The 23,944-nt window shown below is 36.9% G+C and overlaps 1 protein-coding gene and 1 long non-coding RNA gene across 2 annotated transcripts; one reads left to right on the top strand and one right to left on the bottom strand.

Moving 5' to 3' along the window:
* Positions 1–14,486: 14,486 nt before the first annotated feature.
* On the bottom strand, positions 14,487–20,525 carry LOC131166374 (uncharacterized). The gene is made up of 3 exons (XR_009139810.1): positions 20,227–20,525; positions 18,659–18,714; positions 14,487–14,700 (listed from the first exon to the last, which is right to left on the bottom strand). It is a non-coding gene; the product is annotated as an uncharacterized LOC131166374 (long non-coding RNA).
* Positions 19,155–20,081, top strand: LOC131166373 (RING-H2 finger protein ATL66). Its single transcript, XM_058124861.1, has one exon. It carries the CDS (start codon positions 19,413–19,415, stop codon positions 19,914–19,916), a length of 504 nt encoding a protein of 167 aa, XP_057980844.1. The 5' UTR covers positions 19,155–19,412; the 3' UTR covers positions 19,917–20,081.
* Positions 20,526–23,944: the final 3,419 nt, after the last annotated feature.

Raw genomic sequence — 23,944 nt, forward strand, 5'->3', positions numbered from 1 at the left:
TATTGTATATATAAAAAAAAATGATAAGAATTTTGAGGTCGTTACAAGTATCCTCTACCCCGTATTGACGATTTGTTTGAACAGCTCCAGGGTACACGGGTGTATTCGAAGATTGACCTCAGATCCGGCTACCATCAAGTAAAAGTGAGAGCATAAGACGTCTCGAAGACGGCCTTCAGGACTAGGTATGGGCATTATGAGTTTCTTGTTATGCTATTTGGTTTGACGAATGCTCCTACTGTATTTATGGACTTGATGAACAGGGTCTTTCACCAATACCTAAACCAGTTTGTTGTTGTTTTTATTGATGATGTAGTGGTCTATTCGTAGAGCTATAAGGAGCATGAGACGCACTTGAGGCAGGTTTCACAGACACTTCGGGAAAAGAAGTTGTACGCCAAGTTCAGTAAATGTGAATTCTGACTTGAAAAGGTCGTGTTCTTGGGGCATGTTATTTCAGGAGACGAAATTTCTGTAGATCCCAGTAAGATTCAGGTGGTAGCGAATTGGGCTAGACCAAGAAATGTCCAGGAGATCAGGAGTTTCTTGGGGCTAGCGAGCTATTATCGCCATTTCGTTGAGGGATTCTCAGCCTTGTCAGGACCCTTAACACGATTGATGAGGAAGAATGTCAGATTTGAGTGAGACGACAGCTGTGAGTAGAGTTTTCAAGAACTAAAGCAAAGATTAGTCACAACACTAATATTGGTTATCCCATTAGGGGGCAGGGGGTATGTTATTTACAATGATGTGTCCTTGAAGGGACTTGGCTATGTATTGATGCAGCATGGTAGGGAAGTGGCGTATGCGTCCAGGTAGTTGAAAAAATATGAAAAGAACTACCCTACACATGATCTCGAATTGGCTGCAGTGGTACACGCATTGAAAATTTAGAGGCATTATCTGTACGGCGAGCAGTGTGAGATTTTCTTCGACCATAAGAGCTTAAAGTATTTCTTTACGCAGAAGGAACTGAATATGAGGCGAAGAAGGTGGTTGAAGCTGATAAAGGATTTTCATTGTACCATCAGTTATCACCCGGGGAAAGCAAACGTGGTAGCTGATGCATTGAGCAGAAAATCTAGGGAACCAGTATTGGCAGCTATGGAGATCCAGTATCCGATCATGATGGATCTGGAGAGACTTGGCATAGAGTTGGTAGAGAGTGATCTTCCAATGTGTATTTCCAGCCTAGTAATACAACCTACTCTGCAAGAAAGAATTAAAGCCGCTTAAAAGGAAGACCTAGAATTAGCAGAGGTGATGGATAGAGTACATATTGGTCAGGGGGAAGAGTTCAGTATTGCAGATAACGGAACTTTGCGATTCCATTCCAGATTATGCGTTCCTACCGATACAGAGATCAGGAAAACTATTTTAGAGAAGGCTCATAGATCTTTGTATACAGTCCATCATGGTAATACAAAGATGTACAGAGATCTGCGAGAATCGTATTGGTGGAGTGGTTTGAAGAGAGAAATCGCCGAGTATGTAGCCCAGTATTTGATGTGCCAACAGGTAAAGGCTAAGCACCAGAGGCCGGCAGGGCAGTTGCAGCCGTTATTTATCCCAGAGTGGAAGTGGGATCATATATTTATGGACTTCGCGTCAAGACTGCCGACGGAATTACATGGCCAGAATGCCATTTGGGTGATTGTTGACCGTTTGACTAAGACCACCCACTTTATACCTATCAAGATCAGCTACTCCCTCAACCGTTTAGCGGAGATCTACATTCAGGAGATAGTTCATTCTCATGGGGTGCCTGTATTGATTGTGTCAGATCGAGACCCACGTTTTACGTCCCGTTTTTGAAAGAGCTTGCAGGAAGCTTTAGGGTCTCAGCTATCATTCAGCACGGCATTCCATCCTCAATCAGATGGGCAGACTGAGAGGACGATACAAACATTAGAAGATATGCTTCGTGCATGCGTAATGGATTTTGGGGGTAGTTGGACCCAATTCATGCCATTAGTAGAGTTCGTGTATAATAATAGTTACTAGTCCAGCATTGGCATGACACCATTTGAGGCTCTATATGGTAGGAGATGTTGATCTCCTTTGTTTTGGGATGAAGTGGGTGAGTGGCGAGTAGTGGGGCTGGAGCTTGTGCAGCAAGCGTGTGATAAGGTTCAGCTTATCAGGGACAAGTTCAGTGTAACTCAGAGCCGACAGAAAAGTTACGCTGATAATTACTGCAGGAATCTGAAATTTGATGTGGGTAATCATGTGTTTTTGAAGATAACTTCATTGAAAGGGGTTATGCAATTTAGGAAGAAGGGTAAACTTAGTCCTAGGTATATCGGTCCATTTGAGATTCTAGATAAAGTAGGGCCAGTAGCCTACAGACTAGCTTTACCACTTGTGTTATCTAGGATCCATGACATATTCCATGTAGCGATGTTGAGGAAATACGTCCCAGATCCCTCTCATATCATCAGCTATGATGAGTTGGAGCTTAGTGATTCACTGGGGTATGAGGAGGTACTAGTACAGATTCTAGATAGGAAAGTACAGGAGCTACGTAACAAGAAGATCCCTCAGGTAAAAGTTTTATGGAGGAATCACGCAATTGAAGAGGCTTCATGGGAATCTGAGGAACAGATGAAATAGAAGTATCCGCATCTATTCTAAAAAGTTTGATTGGGTAAAATGTAAGTAGTTAGGTAGTATTTTCTTTTGCAGGTATATGTAATGGTTTAAATAGTATAGCATTGTAGTTTGGGGAGAAATTTTCTTTTATATATGTAATCTCCCAGGACTCGGAATGTAACCACCGTATTCCTCCGCCATAAGTGAAGGCAAGTAATAAGATAGGTAGACCTCTTTTCTTGTTAAGGGACAACGAGTTACGTGAACAGTAAATTTCGAGGACGAAATTTCATAAGGAGGGGAGAATGTGACAACCCGAATAAAAATGGAATTTAAATAATAAATAGGAAGGGAAATGGAAAACAATAACAGAAGGGGGAAGTCTACTTCGTCGAAGAACGCAAACTTTGGAAGAATAATCGAGGGGAATCAGCAGCAGGGCTTCGTCGATGAATACAGGGAATTCGTCGACAAGGGCTAAAGAAAAATCGTCGACGAAGACAGGATTCGTCGACAAAGAAATACCGAGAGAGGTTTTGAGCTGATTGAATTTCGTTGACGAAGACTGAATTTCATCGACGAAATTATTAAGGATTCATCGACGAGTGACGTGGCTCGTCGACGAATTCCCTTGTTCTATAAATATGAAAAATCTGACTTTTATCTTCCTTATTAAGTTAACTCCTCTCTCTCCCCCCCCCCCCTTCGGTTTTTTCTCTCTCTTTCTTCGATTCCGGGCCAAATTTACTCCAGATCGACGATTTGAAGCCACCACGACGCTTCTGGGGAAGTTCTCTCCAAATCTGCCGAAGTGGATCGTTGGTGAAGGTAAGTTAGGAATCATCCCAGAGTTGAGGTAAGGCTTTTTAAGCTAAATTTGGTCTTGCGATAGTTATAGGAAATGATGTACGCATGAAAATATTAAAGTTTAATACTGGGGGTTTTCATTTTTAGGGTATTAGTAAGGAAATCCTACGGGTATTAGACTAGAGTATTTTGGGGGCCTTCTTAGTAACCAAGTAAGGGGATAATTTAAGCTAGTATTTTACAAAAAATGTTGAATATTATTATTATAGAATTTGATTTGAGGGAAATGAATATATTTATATATGATTTATAATTGGGAAAATATTGTTAAAATGATGGTATGTTGAATATGTGAAAATCTATTAATGTGGCATGAGTATAAAATGTCGTGAAATACTGTTTCTAGAATTGTGACTATGATACGGATTTTTATAATGGGAAAACCAACGTACGGGCTGAGATTTTTTTATATGTTGCCGGCGTACGGGTCGTGCTATGATATGTTTTTCGGCGTACGGGTCGTGCTATGATGTGGTTTGCCGGTGTACGGGTCGTGCTATGATGTGATTTTCCAACGAACGGGCTGTGTTATGATGTAATTTGCTAGCGTATGGGCTGTGCTATGATTTGATGGCGTACGGGTCGAGTTATGATAAAATGTGTAATACCGGCATACGGGCCAATGATTTTCATGATATACGTATATATGCAAAATGATATGATTGATGTGAAAATTAATGATATGAAATATCCATGTATCACAATTTCATTATATGTATATGATATCAAAATTTGGTTGGCTTGGTCTAGGCTAACACTTGCACGGTACCGTTGCTATGTGTCCATGGTTCTTGTGATCATGATATCTGTGTTGACACCGCTGTATGGAGTGGTGTGAGATTGGATGGTCGATGTGGTTTTAAGTAGTGTGTGATCACCCCTGGTGTACGGACTAGGTCAGGAAGACCCATCGGACTTACAGACTGTATTGTTGACTTGGCAGTGGTCAGCCAACCATTGTCAGGTCCCGCCTTCGGGCCACACAACCTAGTCATGTGGGGGTAATACATGACAACAGCCAGCTAACCTATTAGGAATGTTTTGTGTTATTATTATTATATGAGATGAGATATGTTTACGAAAATACAGTATGTTCTGCTATGATTTGATATATATATATATATATATATATTTTTTTTTTCCTAGATATGACAAAACAGTTACAGTATATGTTATGTATGGTATATGTATTACACATAATACTCATGTTGTGACACACTAGTATTAGTTTATTTCCCTTACTAAGAGGTGTCTCACTCCTACATTTTATGAACTTTTCAGGAGCCCCTAATAGGAAAGTGGGTAAAGCCTCATTGATCTAGTACGATAGATCTGCCCCTTTTGGAGGGTAAGTTTTGTAGGGACAGTTAGATTTTGGGGAAATGTCCCTAGATCTCATTTTTGGGTTGTATATATATACGGAAATATAGTGGTTATAGTGACTCTGTAGTTATGGTAATATGATGGATGTTTCAGTATTATTATATTGTGGTTGTATGTTTCCTGCTGTTTAGGCTTCCGTGTTGTGTTCTGATTTATCCCTGGTACCCACGGGTCCAGGTGTATTATGATCTGCTGAGTTGGGAATTGTGATATTGATTATATATATAAAAACAAATGTGGAAATTAAGCAGGTCGTCACAATAATGGTATTTAAATAATAATTAAGAGAGTGAAAAATGGAAACAGCAACGGAAAAAGGCAGCAACCTTCGTCGACGGACGCGACGTTGCATTGTGGGCTCGTCGACGAGGGTACGCTTCGTCGACGAGAAGATACCGAGTGGATATTTGGGAGACTCTGAATTTCATCGACGAGGGGGGGAGTTCGTCGACGAATAACTTTCTTGACCTCGTCGACGAAGTGACGTGGCTCATTGACGAGGGCCATAGTATAAATAGTGCAAAAACTTGATTTCACGCAGAAAAAACCAGAAATTCTCACTCTCTCTCCTCCCTACAGTTTCTCTCTCCTCTCTCTTTGATTTCCGCTCCGTCGTTCACTTGATCTATAACGCCTCAACCTGGGTCTGCCAAGGAGCACTGCGTCTCTCTTCCTCCACCTGGACCAGATAATAGGGGGCGGGCCTTATCGGACTAATGACTAGTCCCACAAACCAACACGTATCCTTTTCAGTGTGTTTTGTCCTCACTCATACACTTCCTGAGAAAACTTCCCAAGTGTTCACCCATCCCAAGATTGCTCCAAGTCAAGCACGCTTAACTATGGGTTCTTATGGGAAAGCTCTCGAAAAGAAAGGTGCAACTTGTTGATATGGGTAGTAACATCTAGACTTTTAAGTCTTTCATCCATGGGGTATCACATGATCGACTATTTAAAGCCATCACAACACTCCTGGAGAAGTTCTCTCCAAATCTACCGAAGTGGATTGTTGGTGGAAGCAAGTTGAAATTCATCCCTCCTTTCAGGTAAGGTTTTTTAAGCGAAATTTGGTCTTACCGTAGTTATAGGAAATGATATTCACAGAAAAGTACTAAAATTTAGTTCAGGAAGTTGAACAGGGAACTCTGCAAGTGCAGGACCAGTATTTTAGGGGGTTTCTTTTCAGTGTCAGGTAAGGGAATAAACTAAAGCAGTTATTTTTCACGTAAATTACTATTATTTATCAGCAAATTATTTTTCAGAAAAACATGTATTATATCTGAATATTATTGAGTAAAATGCCTATTTAGGAAAATACTACTGTTATACAGGAATTACACTTTTAGAATGAAATGTATGATTTTATTCAGTATTGTGTGGCATAAATATTATTTTTACATGATATGCATTATATTATGGCAATTTTACGAATAAGCATGTTTTTCAGTAATTATGAAATAAGACAGTATGTGATGATTTTGAAATACATGATTAATGACTTATTTACTCAAAATGATACATATGAGATTTTCGGCGCAAGGCTGTGTATGTTATATGTTTTCGGCGCCAGGCCATGTTATTGAAATGTTCGACGCAAGGCCGTATTTACGAAATGTTCGGTACAAGGACGTATTTATGAAAGTATAGAAATGCTATCAATCCATTTATGTTAAATGCTATATTATCACATACAATATGTTATCAGAACCCAGATATTAGCTTAGTTTAGTTTCGAGAGCATGGTACCGTAGCTATATAAATCAGATATCTATGTTCAGACTTGTGCTAACCACCCCACAAGGGGGTGGGAGATGGATAGTCGATGTGGATTTCAGTGTAGAGTTGTAGACATCTACCTGGCAGTCTAGACCAGGGTGTGGCAGGTCCATCGTACTTACAGACATTTTTGACTAGGCAGTGGTTAGTCAGCCATTGTCGGGTCCCGTCTTCGGGCTGCACAACCTGTCATGGGGGGTAATATATGACATCAGTTAGTTATTTATCCTGGGTATGTTTTTAATATTATCAGCTATACTAGACATTTTATGAACTATATGATTTATTAGAAAATACGAAAGTATTTGATTATTTAGTATGTTATGATAAATGTTTCAGATATATGAAATGTACTGCATATGTATAATTGTATCAAATATTCATGTTGCCACACAACTGTATTTAGTTTATTTTTTCTTACTGAGAAGTGTCTCACCTGCAAACATTAAATGATTTTCAGGAAACCCAGAAAGACCGGTGGAGCGTGACCGCCATTGAGTCAGTTGTACTACTCTACTAGGAGGGTAAGTTTGGACTAGGATCAGGGGATTTTGGTATGAGGTCCTAGGGATGTTTTGTATTTTTGGGAGATTGTATATAAACACAATATTTTGAGATATACTTGACTCTGGTGTTATGTATCTTATGGTTATGAGAATGTGATTTATATTTACTGTTTTCTAGGTTTTGCTGTGTATAATAGGTGTCCTCGTTACCAACGGGTTTGGGTTGACTATTTTACTTACTATGCTTTATTATATGATAAGATAAGCAGGTCGTTACAGATGATATCAAAGCAAAAGGGTAGTTACCCCCGATCCTCAGGAACTCTCGCTTATGAATGATTGTGGCGAAGTAAGACTCTCCGCCTGGGGGCTTGCTGAATTGAGGGACGTCGATACGTAACGCCTCAATCTCAGTGAGTGCTCTGATAGGTACCCGTTATTTCCATGGGGGCAAGGCCCAAAAGGAAAGTGACAACGCCCAAAAGGGGGGTCATTACAAGGAGACTCTTACAGTTGATGAGGTGACTACTGCCATTTTGGAGAGTGAGAATTTTCACAAATTAAATTATGCAGGACATGGAGAAGGGTTGGTGGCTAAGAGTGAGTCTAGCCAACAGCAGGGCGAGAGTTCTAGCAGGGGTAGTTAGAATCGAGGGAAATCTCGATCCAAGTCCAGCTGTAAAAATGGGAACTAAAGGAGTGGTTGTTTTTATTGTGGGTAAGAAGGGCATATGAAGAATGACTGTCTAAGGAGGAAAAAAATAGGAAGTTGACTGAGTAGGCTACTGTAGTTGATAGCAGTTCATCAGTTTTTGATGGGGATCTTTTGGCTGTTACTACAGGTTTCAGTTACTTAGTCAATACCTAGACTTTGGATTCGGTGTGCTTATATCATATGTGCCCATATAGGGACTAGTTTGACTCATATAAACCAATCTCTGGTGGAACGGTGTTTATGGGTAATGATGCTTCCTTGGCATTCTTGGTATTAGAACGGTCAGCATTAGGATGTTTGATGGTGTGGTTAGAACCATCAAGGATGTGAGGCATGTTCCAAATATGAAAAAGAATCTGATTTCCTTAGGCTCTTTGGATAGTAATGGTTTCTTTTTTTTAGTTAGGGATGGTGTGCTGAAAGTGGCTAGAGGTTCACTAGTAGTAATGAAGGGGCATCTAAGGAACAATTTGTACACTCTGGTGGGTAGCACAGTGACAGGTGGAGCTGCAGCTAGTACCTCTTTAGATACAAATACAAATGATACTACTTCGTGGCATATAAGGCTAGGTCACATGAGTGGGCGTGATTTGTAGAAGCTGCACAGGCGAAACTTATTGGGAGGTAATTCTTGTTGTAAGCTTAAGTTCTGTAAATACTATTTTTTTGGTAAACAACGCAGGGTGAGTTTCAGAATAGGAAAGCATACGAGCAAGGAGGTGTTGGAATACATTCATTCAGATGTATGGGTTCCAGTACAGGTACAGTCTCACAATGGTGCTATTTATTTTTTCTCCTTTATTGATGATTTTTCTAGGAAAGTCTGGGTGTATTTTCTGAAGCACATAAGTGAGGTATTCAATAAGTTTAGGGAATGGAAAACTCAGGTAGAGAAACAAATAGGGAAATAGGTAAAGTTTCTGAGATCTAACAATGGACTAGAGTACCAAAACAACCAGTTAATTGACTTCTATAAGGAAAAGGGGTTCATTAGGCACTATACAGTTCCACATGAGCCACAACAGAATGGGGTGGCTGAAAGGATGAACAGAAGATTACTAGAGAGGGCAAGATAAATGAAGATTCAGGCTAATCTTGTAATACCCCAACCCCGAAGGGTTTGGGATATTTACTTTTTACCATTGATTTACAGCGGAGGTAAATAAACTCAATTATTATTAAACCAGAGCGCTAATTATCCATATTACAATCATTTATTTCTAAAGAAGAAAAATTACATAAATCTAAATTTCTGGCATCATACTAACATCTATAATCATGCTTCATTTTTTTCTATTCTATTCCCACCCATATGCTTGCTATGCCTGATTTTCGATGTCCTTCAGAGTCATCTGAAATGTAAAAATATGATTGGGGTGAGACGACACTCAGTACGTAAATAAGATTATTATTAGTGTGAGGTCAAAATGAGCTTTTAAAAATTTCGTAAAATAATATTTAATACTATAACTTCAAAACTGCTTCTAAAATAAATGTAAATCTAAAAATTTCTGCATAAAACTTTTACCATCAAGTATAACAGTAAAATTTAATAACCATATACTATGACTGTTAAATTAAACTTTTAACTTTAAAATTATAAAAAAATATATTTAATTATATACATACATATACTTTTCCTTATACGTTTCCTTTAAATCGCCATTTAGGCACAAGAATAGTCATTTTCATATAAACTTATACTTTTCCTTCAAATCATTAATAACTATGTACACGTAATTAAATGTGTATAAACATATATTGTAAAAACCACCCTTAGACCTGTTGTCGTAAGTCATGTTTACCCCTATGACTGGGTTGTGCGGTCCGAAGATTGGACTTAGCTAGCTGGCTGACCAAACTAAATCAACGTACGTAAATATTAAGTGAGATCTTCCTTATTAAGTCCTGGTCCGGAACCAGATGTGCACTCAGGAGAAATCCACTAACATAAATAACCACTCTGTAAACAGTGTGGGTGCACTCTGATCTGTTTAAACTTTGAGCTACGGTACCGAGTATCTGTAACTTTGAACTTCCTTTGCCATAAGGAGTTTTAAAAACCATTTTATTATAATTTATGCAATTTAAAATGATCTCGTGAAAATCTCATCTTTACTCATATTTTCATAAAAATGTAACGTAGAAATAAACTTATGCCACACAATTTCTGTGTTAAAAATATATATAATTTCTTTTGAATAGAAAGAATTGCTGAAAATTTACCCGAGTGGATTAGAACATTTTTTAACCCAAAGATAAATGCAAGTGTATTAAAAATAAAACTGGTATAATTAAATATGCGTAAAAATAAACTCAGAAGAATTTTATGAAATTAACTAATATAATCGAAATTTACTTACAAATAAACTCGGGTATAAATTTTAAATAAAAATCCTAATATAATCAAATTTACTTACCTCTTCTTTTACCTTGTGCTACAAACTTAACAACTATCTCTAAGAAATGAGATCGGAAAGAGTGGGTGAGTGAGAACTTACTCAAAAATTCTCTCTCCACCGCTAATTCTTTCACTCACTGATCCTTCTTTTCCTTTAAAATTTTTTGTAAAAAATGAAGGTTGAGAACTTCCTATTTATAGGAAAATTTTGGGGAAGAAGTGAAATTTGTAAAAGTGTGGGGAAAGGGGTAAAATTATAATTTTTTTTAAAATTAAAGAATGAGCATGGGATGGGCTAGGTATGGGTTGAGTATGGGATGGGGATGGAGGCCATGTGGGAGTGCTTGCCACCATTGCCATTAAATAAATTTTTAATTAATTACTTAATTAATTAATTAATTAGTTAATTAATTATTTTATTATTTTATTTTTTAAATAATTATTATCATTACTATTATCATTATTATTACTTTTAAACTATGTTTTAGTATTTATTTATTTATTTATTTTTTTAAAAAATAAAATTTGAATTTCGAAAACTCATGTGGCCCCACATGGTCTTGTAGGTCCCACACAATTTCGAGACCCAAGTGGATCTTACATAACTCCAATAGTCCTTATACGGTTTTATGAGCCCTATATAATTCCAGGACTCATGTGAATTTCACACGACTTCAGGACTCATGTGGGCCCCATATAGTCTTGTAGGACCCACATATGATACCTATATTATTATTATCTTACTATGTATTTCTACAAATTATGTCTGTCAAAACACAATTTTATGTATATGTACTTATTTACGTGTACAAACAGTGTCTATCCTGTTTATCCTATGAAATTCCATTTTGACCAGACCAACCTCTAGGGAGTGACTGAGTCGCAATGGTATTTGAGTACTCACTAAGACAAGGTCTTCCTTAGACATCAAACATAGAATCAAGGATCCTACAGAAAAATACTTATGTATTGATATGACCATTTTATTATTTTATTATTATTGTGCTTTAATCGTGTATATATTTTTGAGTCATCACAAATCTGCCTAAGTCATTCTGGGTAGAAGTAGTGAGTATGGCATGCTACCTGGTAAACAGGTCTCCTCATGTAGCTATTGATGCAAAGGTTCCAAAGGAGGTATGGACAGGTAAGACAGTAGATTACTCTGTGTTGAGAATATTTGGTTGTCCATCGTATATGCATGTGCAAGAACAGGACAAATCAAAGTTGGACTCTAAGTCCAAACAGTGCATATTTCTTGGTTTCCAAGAAGGAGTGAAAGGATACTAGTTGTGGGATCCTATAGCACAGAAGGTGGTCATTAGCAGGGATGTGGTCTACAATGAGGAAGCCATGTTAAAGGAGAATGTTGATAAGAAGGTGGAGTCTGATTCAGCTGGAGTACTTATTCAGGTGGAGTTGGATAGTATTCAAAATTCAGGTATGGGTAATACTCAGATTACTGTTGTTGATTCTGTTGCACAAGATATAGTGAGACGGGCTATAGTTCCTTAGGAAATTCCGCAGACAGGTGATAGACATATGCCTACAGGGCTAATCACTGCCAGAGAAAGGAGGAATGTTAAGCCTCCGGTCAGGTATGGGTTTGAGGACTTAGTTGCATTTGCTCTGATTACTAGTAGTGGTGATCCTTTTGATTTTCAAGAAGCAGTTCAGAGTTCTGAACGAGATAGTTGGCTTGGAGTCATGGTTGAGGAGATGGAGTCTCTTCATAAGAATAACACTTGGGTGTTGGTTTAGAAGCCCAAGGACAGGAAGCTGATTGGTTGTAAGTGGGTTTTCAGAAAGAAAGAACCTACTTCAGAATCAGAAGGGATAAAATATAAGGTCAGGTTAGTAGCAAAAGGATACAAATAGGAAGAAGATGTAGATTATAATGAAATATTTTCTCCTATAGTTAAACATGCTTCTATTAGATCCTTGTTAGCATTAGTTGCCATACATGATTTAGACCTGGAACAGATGGATGTAAAGATAGCTTTCCTTCAAGGTGAGTTGGAGGAAAATATCTTTATGGAGCAACCGGAGGGATTTGTTGTAACACCCCAACCCCGAGGGGTCTGGGATATTAACTTTTTACTATTGATTTACAGCGGAAGCAAATAAACTCAATTATTATTAAACCAGAGCGCTAATTATCCATATTACAATCATTTATTTCAAAAGAAGAAAAATTACACAAATATAAATATCTGAAACCATACTAATATTTCTAATCAATCTTTATTTTTCTAATCCCCACCCGCATGCTTGGTAAGCCTGATTTCCGACAGGGTTGTGCGGTCCGAAGATACTTAGCTAGCTAGCCGACCAAACTAAATCAACGTACGTAAACTTTAAGTGAGATTTTCCTTATTAAGTCTTGGTTCGGAACCAGGTGTGCACTCAGGAGAAATCCACTAATATAAATAACCACTCTGTAAACAGTGTGGGTGCACTCTGATCCATATAAACTTTAAGTTACGGTACCGAGCATCTGTAACTTTGAACTTTCGTTGCCATAAGAGGTTTTAAAATCATCTTATTATAATTTATGCATTTTAAAATAATATCGTGAAAATCTCATCTTTACTCATATTTTCATAAAAAAATGAAACGTAAAAATAAACTCATGCCACACAATTTTTGTGTTAAAAATATATATAATTTTATTTTTGAATAGAAAGAAATGCTGAAAATTTACCTGAGGGGATTAGAACATTTTTTAACCCCAAAATAGATGCAAGTATATTAAAGATAGAACTGGGATAGTTAAATATGCGTAAAAATAAACTCAATGTAATTTTGTGGAACTAATTAACATAATTGAAATTTACTTATAAAATAAACTCGGGTATAAATTTTAAATTAAAAAAAAAAACTAACATAATCAAAATTTACTTACCTTCTTCCTTACGAATACTGTAACTATTTCTAAGAAATGAGATCGGAAAGAGTGGGTGATTGAGAACTTACTCAAAAATTCTCTCTCCACCACAAAATTTCTTTCACTCACTAATGCTTCTCTTCCTTGGAAAATTGTTGTGAAAAATGAAGGTTAAGAGTTTCTTATTTATAGGAAAATTTTGGGGAATAAATGAAATTTATAAAAGTGTGGGGAGATTGGTGAAATTATAATTTTTAAAAATTAAAGAATAGGCGAGGGATGGGCAAGGTATGGGTTGAGTATGGGATGGGAATGGAGACCATGTGGGAGTGCTTGCCACCATTCCCATTAAATAAATTTTTAATTAATCACTTACCTAATTAATTAATCAATTAGTTAGTTAATTATTTTATTATTTTATTATTTTTCTTAATCATTATTATCATTGTTATTAATTTTGAACCATTTTTAGTATTTATTTATTTTATTATTTATTTTTGAATAAGAATTAAATTTAAATTTTGAAAACTCATATGGGCCCCACATGGTCTTGTGGGCCCCACACCACTTCGAGACCTAAACGGATCCTACGTAACTCCAATAATCCTTATACGATTTTATGAGCCCTACATAACTTCGAGACTCGTGCAAACCTCCACACGGCTTCGGGACTCATGTGGGCCCCGCATATGATACCTATATTATTATTATTTTATCATATATTTCTGCAAATTATGTCAGTCAAAATATTATTTTGTGTACTTATTTACGTGTACAAACAGTGTCTATCCTGTTTATCTTATGAAATTCCATTTTGACCAGGCCGACCTCTAGGGAGCGATTGAGCCGTAATGGTTTCTGAGCACTCGCTAAGATAAGGTCTTTCTTAGACATCAAACATGGAATCAAGGATCTTACAGAAAAACACTTCTGTATTGATATTAACTTAATGACCATTTTTATTATTTTATTATTATTGTGCTTTAATTATATATATATATATATATATATATATATATATATATATATTTTTGGGTCATCACATTTGTGGAACAAGGTAAAGAGCACCTAGTATGTAAGTTGAATAGGTCTCTTTATGGTTTAAAGCAATCCCCTAGGCAATGGTATAAGAGGTTTGATTCTTATATGTTGAGGATTGGGTATGTTAGAAGCAGTTATTTAGAAGCAGTTATGACAATTGTGTTTACTTCAGATTGCTTAACAGTGGTGTATATGTGATCCTTATGCTATATGTGTAACGACTTGCTTAATCTCCATGATTTTTTTTTATTTTATATAATGATATTCTTCATGCTCTGATACCATACTAGGGTAAACCCAATCATTAGCCTGAACAGTGAGAAGCAAAAATCACATAGGCATAACCATATATAAATATATATATACAATACTAGAGTACTAACATGTTTCCCAAAATATACACATATATTTGTTTCCCAAAATACCCCTAACTATGCTGGGATATACAAAAATCTTTCACAAACATACTCACTATCTACTGACAAGGCAGCACTGAAGCCCCTCTATTTGCCAGCCTGATCTGCTCGCCTACCTGAATCACTTGAAAAATGATTCAACACTGGGATGAGCCAACGCTCAGTAAGACGAAATATGTTATTACTAGTGTGTGGCAAATGAGTTACAATATTATGAAATTTTGTTTTCATATAATAATATATAACTAAATATGTAAATACAATACAAATGATAAAATACATCACCCTTTCCATGTTACTTAACATAACAGTGTTATAGGTTACTATTCAAAATACTTCTAGTGAACATAAGTATATTCCTTGTTTTTGTAAATCTGTATATACGTAATAGTAACTGAAAAATTTCCCTGTGGATAACTGTGTGTCATGATTTAACCCCTCATAGCAGGGTTGTGCGACCCGTAGGAAGGATCTACACTGGTTGGCCGACCAGGGTAAATCACTATACTCCATCGGTCTGATCCGCCCACCTCAACCCATATCTGATGGGGAGCCTGTCCACGTCAAGGGCCTAAGTGATCAACCTACTACCACGTATTATCTAAATAGGTAGTTGCACTCATAACATAAATATCGGTAGCTACGATACCGTGCTCTGCTGTATGGACTAATAGGGTCTGATACTATATAATACATCTCTATATACAACTATCTAATTTACCATGATTATGAAATAACCGTAATAACCATGATACTGAATAAATTGTAACTGTAATCCATATGTCATAGTATTAAGAACTGTATAATCATAACACTGAAAACTGCATAATCAGTACTGAAATTTGTATAATCATGGTACTGAGATTCGTATAATCATGGTACTAAAATTCATATAATCATGGTACTGAAATTCGTAAAACATATCTAGGTACTATATTCATATTCTCAAGTCACACCATACTTTAATACATAATATTCATAATTTAATAAACTGTATATTATTTTAAAATTACCCAGCATAGCATATTTCCCTTACCTAACTACTAAAAAGCCCCTATGGTATACTGACCTAACACCTGCAGGGCCTCCTACACAACACCCTGAAAATAACATTTTCTAGAATAGAATATCAGTATTTTTTCACCGACATTATTTCCTATAACGGTCATAAGGCCAAAAATAGACTAAAAGGCCTTACCCTGAATTTGGGATGAAATTCAACTTTGTTTCACCAACAATCTGCTATGGCAGACTTACAAAGAACTTTGCCAGGAGCGTCATGGTGGCTTCGGATCGTCGGTCTGGCGACTAGCGGGGCTGAAATTGAAGAGAGAAGGGAGAGAGACCGTAGGAGAAAGAAAGAGAGAGAGAGAGAGAGAGAGAGAGAGAGAGAGAGAGAGAGAGAGAGAGAGAGAGAGAGCACTGAAATTTGTTAAAAAATCAAAATTTGCACTATTTATAGGGCTAGATTCATCGATGAGACACGTCACCTCGTCGAAGAGTCCTTCAGTAAATTCGTCAATGAACCTTACCCTTTGTCGATGAAATTTAGAGTAACCCAAATCCGTTGCTCGGTATTTTCTCGTCGATGAGACGGAACCTCGTCGACGAGATCCTTAAGACCTTCATCAACGAATCCCTAAAAATTCTTGAAATTATTATTACCGCAAAAATGCAATGTCATCGACGAAGCCTAATGTCTCCTTCTGTTTCTGTTTCCATTTTTCTCCCTCATTATTATTTAAATACTATAATTCTTCGGGTCACTACAATATGCAGATGGCATGTTGATTGCCTCTAATAGTACTGATGAGTTGAATGTGTTGAAAGTTACAGGATGAGTTTGAGATGAAGGATCTTGGTGCAGCTAAAAATATCCTTGGCATGGAAATCAGGAGGGACAGACAACAGAAGAAGTTGTGGTTGTCACAGGGTAAGTATATTGAGAATGTGTTGGAAAGGTTTAATATGGATAAGGCTAAACCGGTAAGTACACCTCTAACTGCTCATTTTCAGTTGTCTGCTAAACTGTGTCCTTCTATAGATGAGGATAAGTTGGATATGGTTGGTGTGCCTTATACCAATGTAGTCGGGAGTCTGATGTATGCTATGGTATGTAGTAGACCAGACTTGTCATATGCAGTGAGTTTGGTAAGCAAATATGTGTCTAATCCAGGTAGAATGCATCGGAATGCGGTAAAATGGATTTTCAAATATTTGTGTGGCACTTCTGATTATAATATCTTGTTTGAAAGTACTGATGATTGTAATGTTCAGGGTTATGTGGACTCCAATTATGCAGGTGATTTGGATAAGGGGAGGTCTACTTCTGGCTTCATTTTTTCCATGGCTGGTGGTTGCATTAGTTGGAAGGCTATGCTGCAACCTACTATAGCTTTGTCTACTACAAAATTTGAATTCATAACTTTTGTAGAGGTAGGTAAGGAGGCTTTGTGGTTAACTAGAATGATTCAGGAACTTGGTGTTATACAAGATAGGTTACATGTTTTCTGTGATAGTCAGAGTGCGATCCACTTGGTAAGGAATCAGGTCTACCACTCTCGCACGAAGCATATTGATGTGCGGTACCATGCAATTAGAAATTGGGTTGAAAGTGGTAAGTTCCAATTATTGAAGATCCACACAAATGGAAATGATGTAGATATGCTCACGAAGCCTGTTACATTAGCTAAGTTCAAGTGCTATTTGGACTTAGTTAATGTAGTCTCTTGTTGATTATTGACAAAGCATGCCAGAGCATGGGGATGGAATGTTGTGCTTGACTGTGATTTAAAGCCAAGATGGAGATTGTTAAAAGAATATGTTTTTATTTATTTATATATTGTGACTTTTATCACAGTCGTTGGATCGTCTCTAAATCCAATAGTTGTGTGGTGTCATATATGTGTTTGTAAGTCATGGAAAAAAGAGAGTATTGCTTGTTATTTTGTGCAAGGAGAGCTAAAGGGGGCTTTCTCTCTAGGAAGAATTTTTCTTCACACGTTTAAGGTGAAGGGGTGTATAGGGGGATCTAGGATCGGGGAGAGTCTGATCAGATTTTGTACTGCCATCGTTTCATAGTGGATTTTTCTCTAGATGCACGCTCGTGGACGTAGGCAATTTTGCTGAACCACGTAAAATTTCTTGTCTACATTTTTTTTTTGAATGTTCTTTGTGTAATTTATTTTTTTGATCAGAAAATTAAAATCGCTGCGCGTCAACAACTACCAAGTTAAGGGATTAAATCTGTCAATTAATTGAGTTGGATATTAGTCGTTATTTTCTAACTTGATAATTTGTCAATTCACTATGAATTACTTGACCCAATTCACTTTGTGAGGTTTAACCTCTACTTTTATGTAGAGATTCTATTTGCTTGGACACGAACATATGACCAATTGGTCACAAAAGAGAAACCATCTCATTGATTCAAGACCTGTCTTCAAATACACACAAGTCTAATTGCCCATGCTTCTTGTCCTATAACATATTTAGAATTCCATTTATAGGCTTGTCCCAAATTGAATATATATATATATATATATATATATATATATATATATATAATGGAGGATGAGTGTTAATATATATAGTTGATTACGAGACCTAATGGCTTCGTGAAAAGAAAAGGAAGGTAGGTTGGTAGAGCTCAAATCATCTCAGCCTCTTACCACATGAGAAGAGCTTGGTACACTTCGAGGTAGTAAAACTTGACCTTAGACGAACTCTAACTTAGTTGACCATCTCCTAGTTGCTTCGTAACTCTTATCTAACCAAAAAAATAAAAATAAAAAATAAAAAAACGGTTGAAAGAAAGAGAGAACACGTACATATAAGAGGTGGAAATAATGATGGTTAAAAGTTGATTGGGGAAGAAATCTCCCATAAGGAGAAAATAAATTTGTAATAGCAAAGTGACAAATGAGGAATGAAATAAAAGATAACATGGTAAAATAAGGCACCTGTCAACCAATGAAGAGATGTCTCTTCAAAATTTTTGTCCATGGAATTGAATTTATCCAAAATAATAATAATAATAATAATAACTAAAAGTAAGAAAATAGAAAAGCTAACCTTAATTGAAGTCCTCCTCCAACATGATTTACCTCATTAGGCATAGATGGAGACACCTGCTAATAATTGAGCTCATCATAAAAATAAATAACAGATCTTATATAGGTAACTCTATCATGTGTAAATCACGTAAAAAAACAAACTTACTCAAAACAGATTTATCATTTATAGGTCATATAAAAGAAAAGTCTATGACGATCAAGTTTGTCACATTTAGGTCATATTATAGGCATGCCCAAAATAGGTTTACCTCTTATATTGAATGATTATAAAAATAATGATTCATATTAAAAAGTGACTAATTTAAGATGATAATAATAGATATAAATCATAGGTTATATTTTTAAAGTGTCAAATTACTTGCCGTAATAAAAACAGATACTACAGCAGCAGCAACAACGATAACAACAAGAAAGACAATAAACGAGCGTGAAAGCCGGGCAGGACACGTGTGTGGGTTAGATAAGCCTCCGAACCAGTCGTATCAATCACATTTATTTTTCATTTATTACACCACCAAATATTCGACCAACGCACCCTGCCCCATTCTCGCTGAATCATTTGGTATTTACTCTGCCACTGACACTCCCCCTCCCCTCCCCTCCCCTCCCCGTGAAAAAGCTTGACCATCTTCTCTCGCAAGTTGCAAACACAAGCATGTCCCACCCATCGCCCATCATCACTAACCGGTCACCGCCCTCCGCCCCATCTCCGCCTTCGTCCGCCACCGCCGCGTACCACTGAGCCGATCCCCATGGCGTCCCAAGACTCCCAACCATTCCACTGGCGCTACAACGAGTTCGACGACCGCAACTTCCAAATCCGGGGCCGAACTCTGTTCCTCGTCGTCATCTTCTTCTCTGTCATCCTCCTCGTTATGCTCCTCTTCCTCTACGCCCGGAAGGTCTGCCGCTTCCGGCGCCTCCCCGCCGGCGGTGGGGTTTCCGTCCCGCCGCTCCCGGTGCGCGGACTCGATCCCGCCGCCATCGATGGTTTGCCGATAATTTTGCACGGATCGTCTCCAACCAAGCCCGCACGGACGGGGGAAATTGCTGAGTGCTGTATATGTCTCAGTACGTATCAGGACGGCGACAAAGTTAAGGTTTTGCCCGAATGTTGCCACTCCTACCATTGCGAGTGCGTCGACAGGTGGCTCAAGACCCAGCCGAGTTGCCCGCTCTGCCGATCTTCGCTCCGAGCCGCCGAGCCTCCCGATTCGGCCGTTCCCCGAACCCCAGCAGAATTGTCCAGCTCATAAGCAGCAGCTAGCGACCCTAGCGCGATATATTTTGAATTTTCTGGGATTAATTTATTCCGAGTGCTGTCTATTTTGTGTGTATGAGTTCTGTAAATTCCCGTAAAGAAAAAGAATCGAGCCAATTTGTTATTGCTTGAATTTTATAAGAACTTTTTGTTTTTGTTATCGATTGCTTGCTGCTGTTGTTTTTTTGGGTTTGATCGACTCTGGCTTTTGCTTTAGAATTCAAATTTCTAGTTTCGGAACCCCATTTCTGCAATTTTGTTATTGATCAATAAGGGGAAAGGAAGAGAGGGTTGAGATTTTTAACCTATTCTTTTGTCTCCACCTGTTCGATGAATTGCCTGGGTGAACTTCGTGTGTCCGCCAATTGCGGAATGGGCATAAAAGCATAAAAATCATCCTCCATTGATTCCGTTACGATTAGCCGATAAGAATCGAGTTTGTGATTTTGGCGCAAACTGCGAAGATTTCCCCCCGCCAGCGCCAATATCTTAGGGAGAATTTCTCGTGCGCAGCTTCTAAGGAGTTTCAATCCAACAAAACAGGGGAGGATTCCAACTTCGAAGACGCATCGCAGTGGAAGAAAAGGAGCTGTCGTCTTGATTTGATTGTGAGATTGATAATTGAATTATTAAGCAGGCCTAAGATTGTCTTGTGTGAAGCTACAACTTTATTCTTGTGATGCCCCACTTTATGAATAAGTCATTATAAAATGATTTTTTTTATATATATTTTTAATCATATTAAAATAATTTTTTATTTTTAATAATTTCTAATATAAAAGAAAAATATAATGAGAAATGAGTTTTCCCATTCCTTTTGAAAATCCTCCATCCAAATGCATTCTTAATCTTTTTTTTTTTTTTTCTTGATTAGTAAATGTAAATTTTATAGATAAAAAAGGATATCTAGGTGTCAAGGCAAAATAACAACTCAAAAAAACATATGAAATAGAAGGCTTAACAAAACACAGCCCATCAAGACCACAACCCATAAAAAAACTCAAAAACAAGCATCTACAAGCAATTAACCAAATCCCAATCCTAAGAAAACATAGGAAATCTACCCTAAAAACACCTTCAGGTGATGGAGTCTCCCCTTCAAATCTCATTTTGTTTCTGGATAGCCAAATGAAGTACACTGTTGCAGCCAAACTCACTCTCTTGACCACAGCTTGTGCACCAGTGGCTTTAACTCCTTTATGCAACCATTTAATAGTAGCTTTCAAGGTATACATTAGTTTATTCATCCCCAACCATCTTCGAACAAGGCTCCAAACAGACTTAGAAAATCTACAATTAAAAAATAAGTGCTCCACAATTTCATCCCCAGCTCTACACAGCAAACACAGATTATCAACAAGGTCCCACTATCAAGAAATGAAAAAAAATAATTTTCATTCGTATATTTCAGTAAATAGTACAGGTGGGTATATATACAAACATCTAGGGGCAAAATCGTAATTCTACTGACACTAAATACAAACTAATATAACAGAAAAATAAAACAAAAAACTTATTACTCCCCCTCAAGATGGACTATATATATTCATTAGTCTCATCTTACCAATAAAATGATTAAATTGATACAACCCAAGGGCCGTGGTTATAGTATCTACGATCTGATCATTTGTTTTTACATGAAATAGCTTGATAACTCCCTCTTGTAATTTCTCCCTTACAATGTGACAATCCAATTTGATATGTTTAGTTCTTTCATGATATACCGAATTGGAAGAAATATGAATCGCAGCTTGACTATCGCAATACATCAAAGCCGAATGATGAGATGTAATACCAAAATCTGAAAGTAAATTTTTCAACCAAATAACTTTACAAACAGCCACTGCCATAGCTCTATATTCTGATTCAGCTGAAGATCTAGAAATGGTATGTTGTTTCTTGGACTTCCAACTAATCAAATTATCACCTAGAAAAATAGCAAAACTAGTAACAGATCTCCTAGTATCAGGACAAGCTGCCCAATCTGAATCTGTATAAATTTTTAACTGAAAACTATCTGAAACAGCAGAGAAAAACAAACCCAATCCCACCGTACTTTTGATATATTGTACTACCCTATGAGCTGCAGCCATATGAGGTGTTCTAGGTTTATTCATAAATTGACTTAGCCTTTGAACAACAAAAGTAATGTCTGGCCTTGTTATAGTCAAGTATATCAACTTTCCAACTAACCGTTTATATTGAGAAGGATCTTCTAGTTCATCACCATCACTAGAATTGAGAGACAAATTCTGAATCATTGGTGTATTAGTTGGTTTACAGCCAAGCAAGCCACAATCCTCAATAATTTCTAATGAATACTTCCTTTGACACAAGTGAATTCCTTTAGAAGACCTAGCATGTAACGCCCCGAACCCCTAAACCCGGGTCTGGCGCGTTATACCTGATATAATCCCTAATAATTCATAATCCATAATATATGTAGCGGAAATATAACCATAGTCTCCACGTAACATAATACCAGAGTTTACTAATTCTAACTACCAACCATAATAAATTAATCATCCACCAATATTCAAATATATACATGTCTCCAAAACATAATCCACTAATACCAGTATGTTTTACAACCATCCATATCTTATAAAACTTAAAACATAAATTATAAAACATGAAATATACACATCAAAATTAACATAAAAATATACGATTTTCTCTTTCTATTTACCAAAAATGCTATAAAATCTCGAATTTTCTAACCTCGATCTCGAGGAAATCCTGAAAAAGATAATTTCATATTCTGGTGAGACACATCTCAGTAAGGGAAGAAACAATATATTAAAACAGTGTGTGGCAAACATGAGTTTATATATGACATATTATTTAACATTTGAAAATCGTTAACATAATTTCTGAAATCATTCCCTGAACCTAATCAAACACATGCAAATGTTTAACCCACGAGATTACCCGAGGATATGGGTGATTACCCGCCCATACAAGTAGCACCCCTCTGCTCTAATACCTAGGCAATCCAAAGGGCGCAGTTAAAGCATACCAGGGCACTCACCTTACTCAGTAAGCCCTCAAGTGTTAAATTAATCTCGTACTCACGCATTCAACAATAGTTTACCGACAAAGGCCCCAAGGATAGGGAATTCTACCCGCCTATACAAGTAAGTTCCCTCTGCCTTAGTACGTTATGTGGCTACTGCCACATCTGTAGCTACTAGTGCACTCGCCTTACTCAGCAAGCCCTCAGGTGAAAGGTACGCGTCGCCCAATCATAACATGTTCTACGTACATACGTACTTCTAATATCATAATACATCATTCTGTTCTGTCATTATACATTCATGCACATTCATTCCTGTTCATAACTTAACTTTACATTTCGTTTCACTTTAAGTGACTTTTTCCCCATTTACACCATTTGCCTTTGTTATTTCATTTCATTGCCATTTCATCAGTCATTTCATTGCATAACATTTCATTTCATTACTTCGTACTACAGCTGGTCTTTAGCCATCATCAATTAGTCTACGTAGAAACGTGCTAAATCTGCTAACACAGCTCCTTTTAGCTGTCATCAGTTAGTCTACACAGAAGTATGCTAGATCTGCTAACATGACTCTCTTTCAGCTGTCTTACATCTACATGGTTGCATTTAACATACATAGGCAACATTGTCCATATCATATTTTATTCTCACTGTTTTACTTACTTAGCCTGCATCTTATACATTTAACATATATTTGCATAGATTCTCATGCCACACAATTTAACAGTAAAATTCATATATTGCCTGTAAAATAAGCCAACCAACATTTAATGTTTATATACTAAAAATACCTTTCATGCCTTACATAAATATTCTGAAAATATTTTTCCACTTTCATAAGTTTATTTTCGCATATACATATCTAATAAACAACCCTAAACTCGAAAAAAAATATAATTTAAACAGTTGGCATTTTACCCATACTGAAACATATACACGTACATATAACACAATTTATTTTTTCATTCAATTCATAAAAATTCTAATTTAATATATATTTT

Source organism: Malania oleifera, chromosome 10 (assembly GCF_029873635.1).
Source record: "Malania oleifera isolate guangnan ecotype guangnan chromosome 10, ASM2987363v1, whole genome shotgun sequence".
NCBI lineage: Eukaryota > Viridiplantae > Streptophyta > Magnoliopsida > Santalales > Ximeniaceae > Malania > Malania oleifera.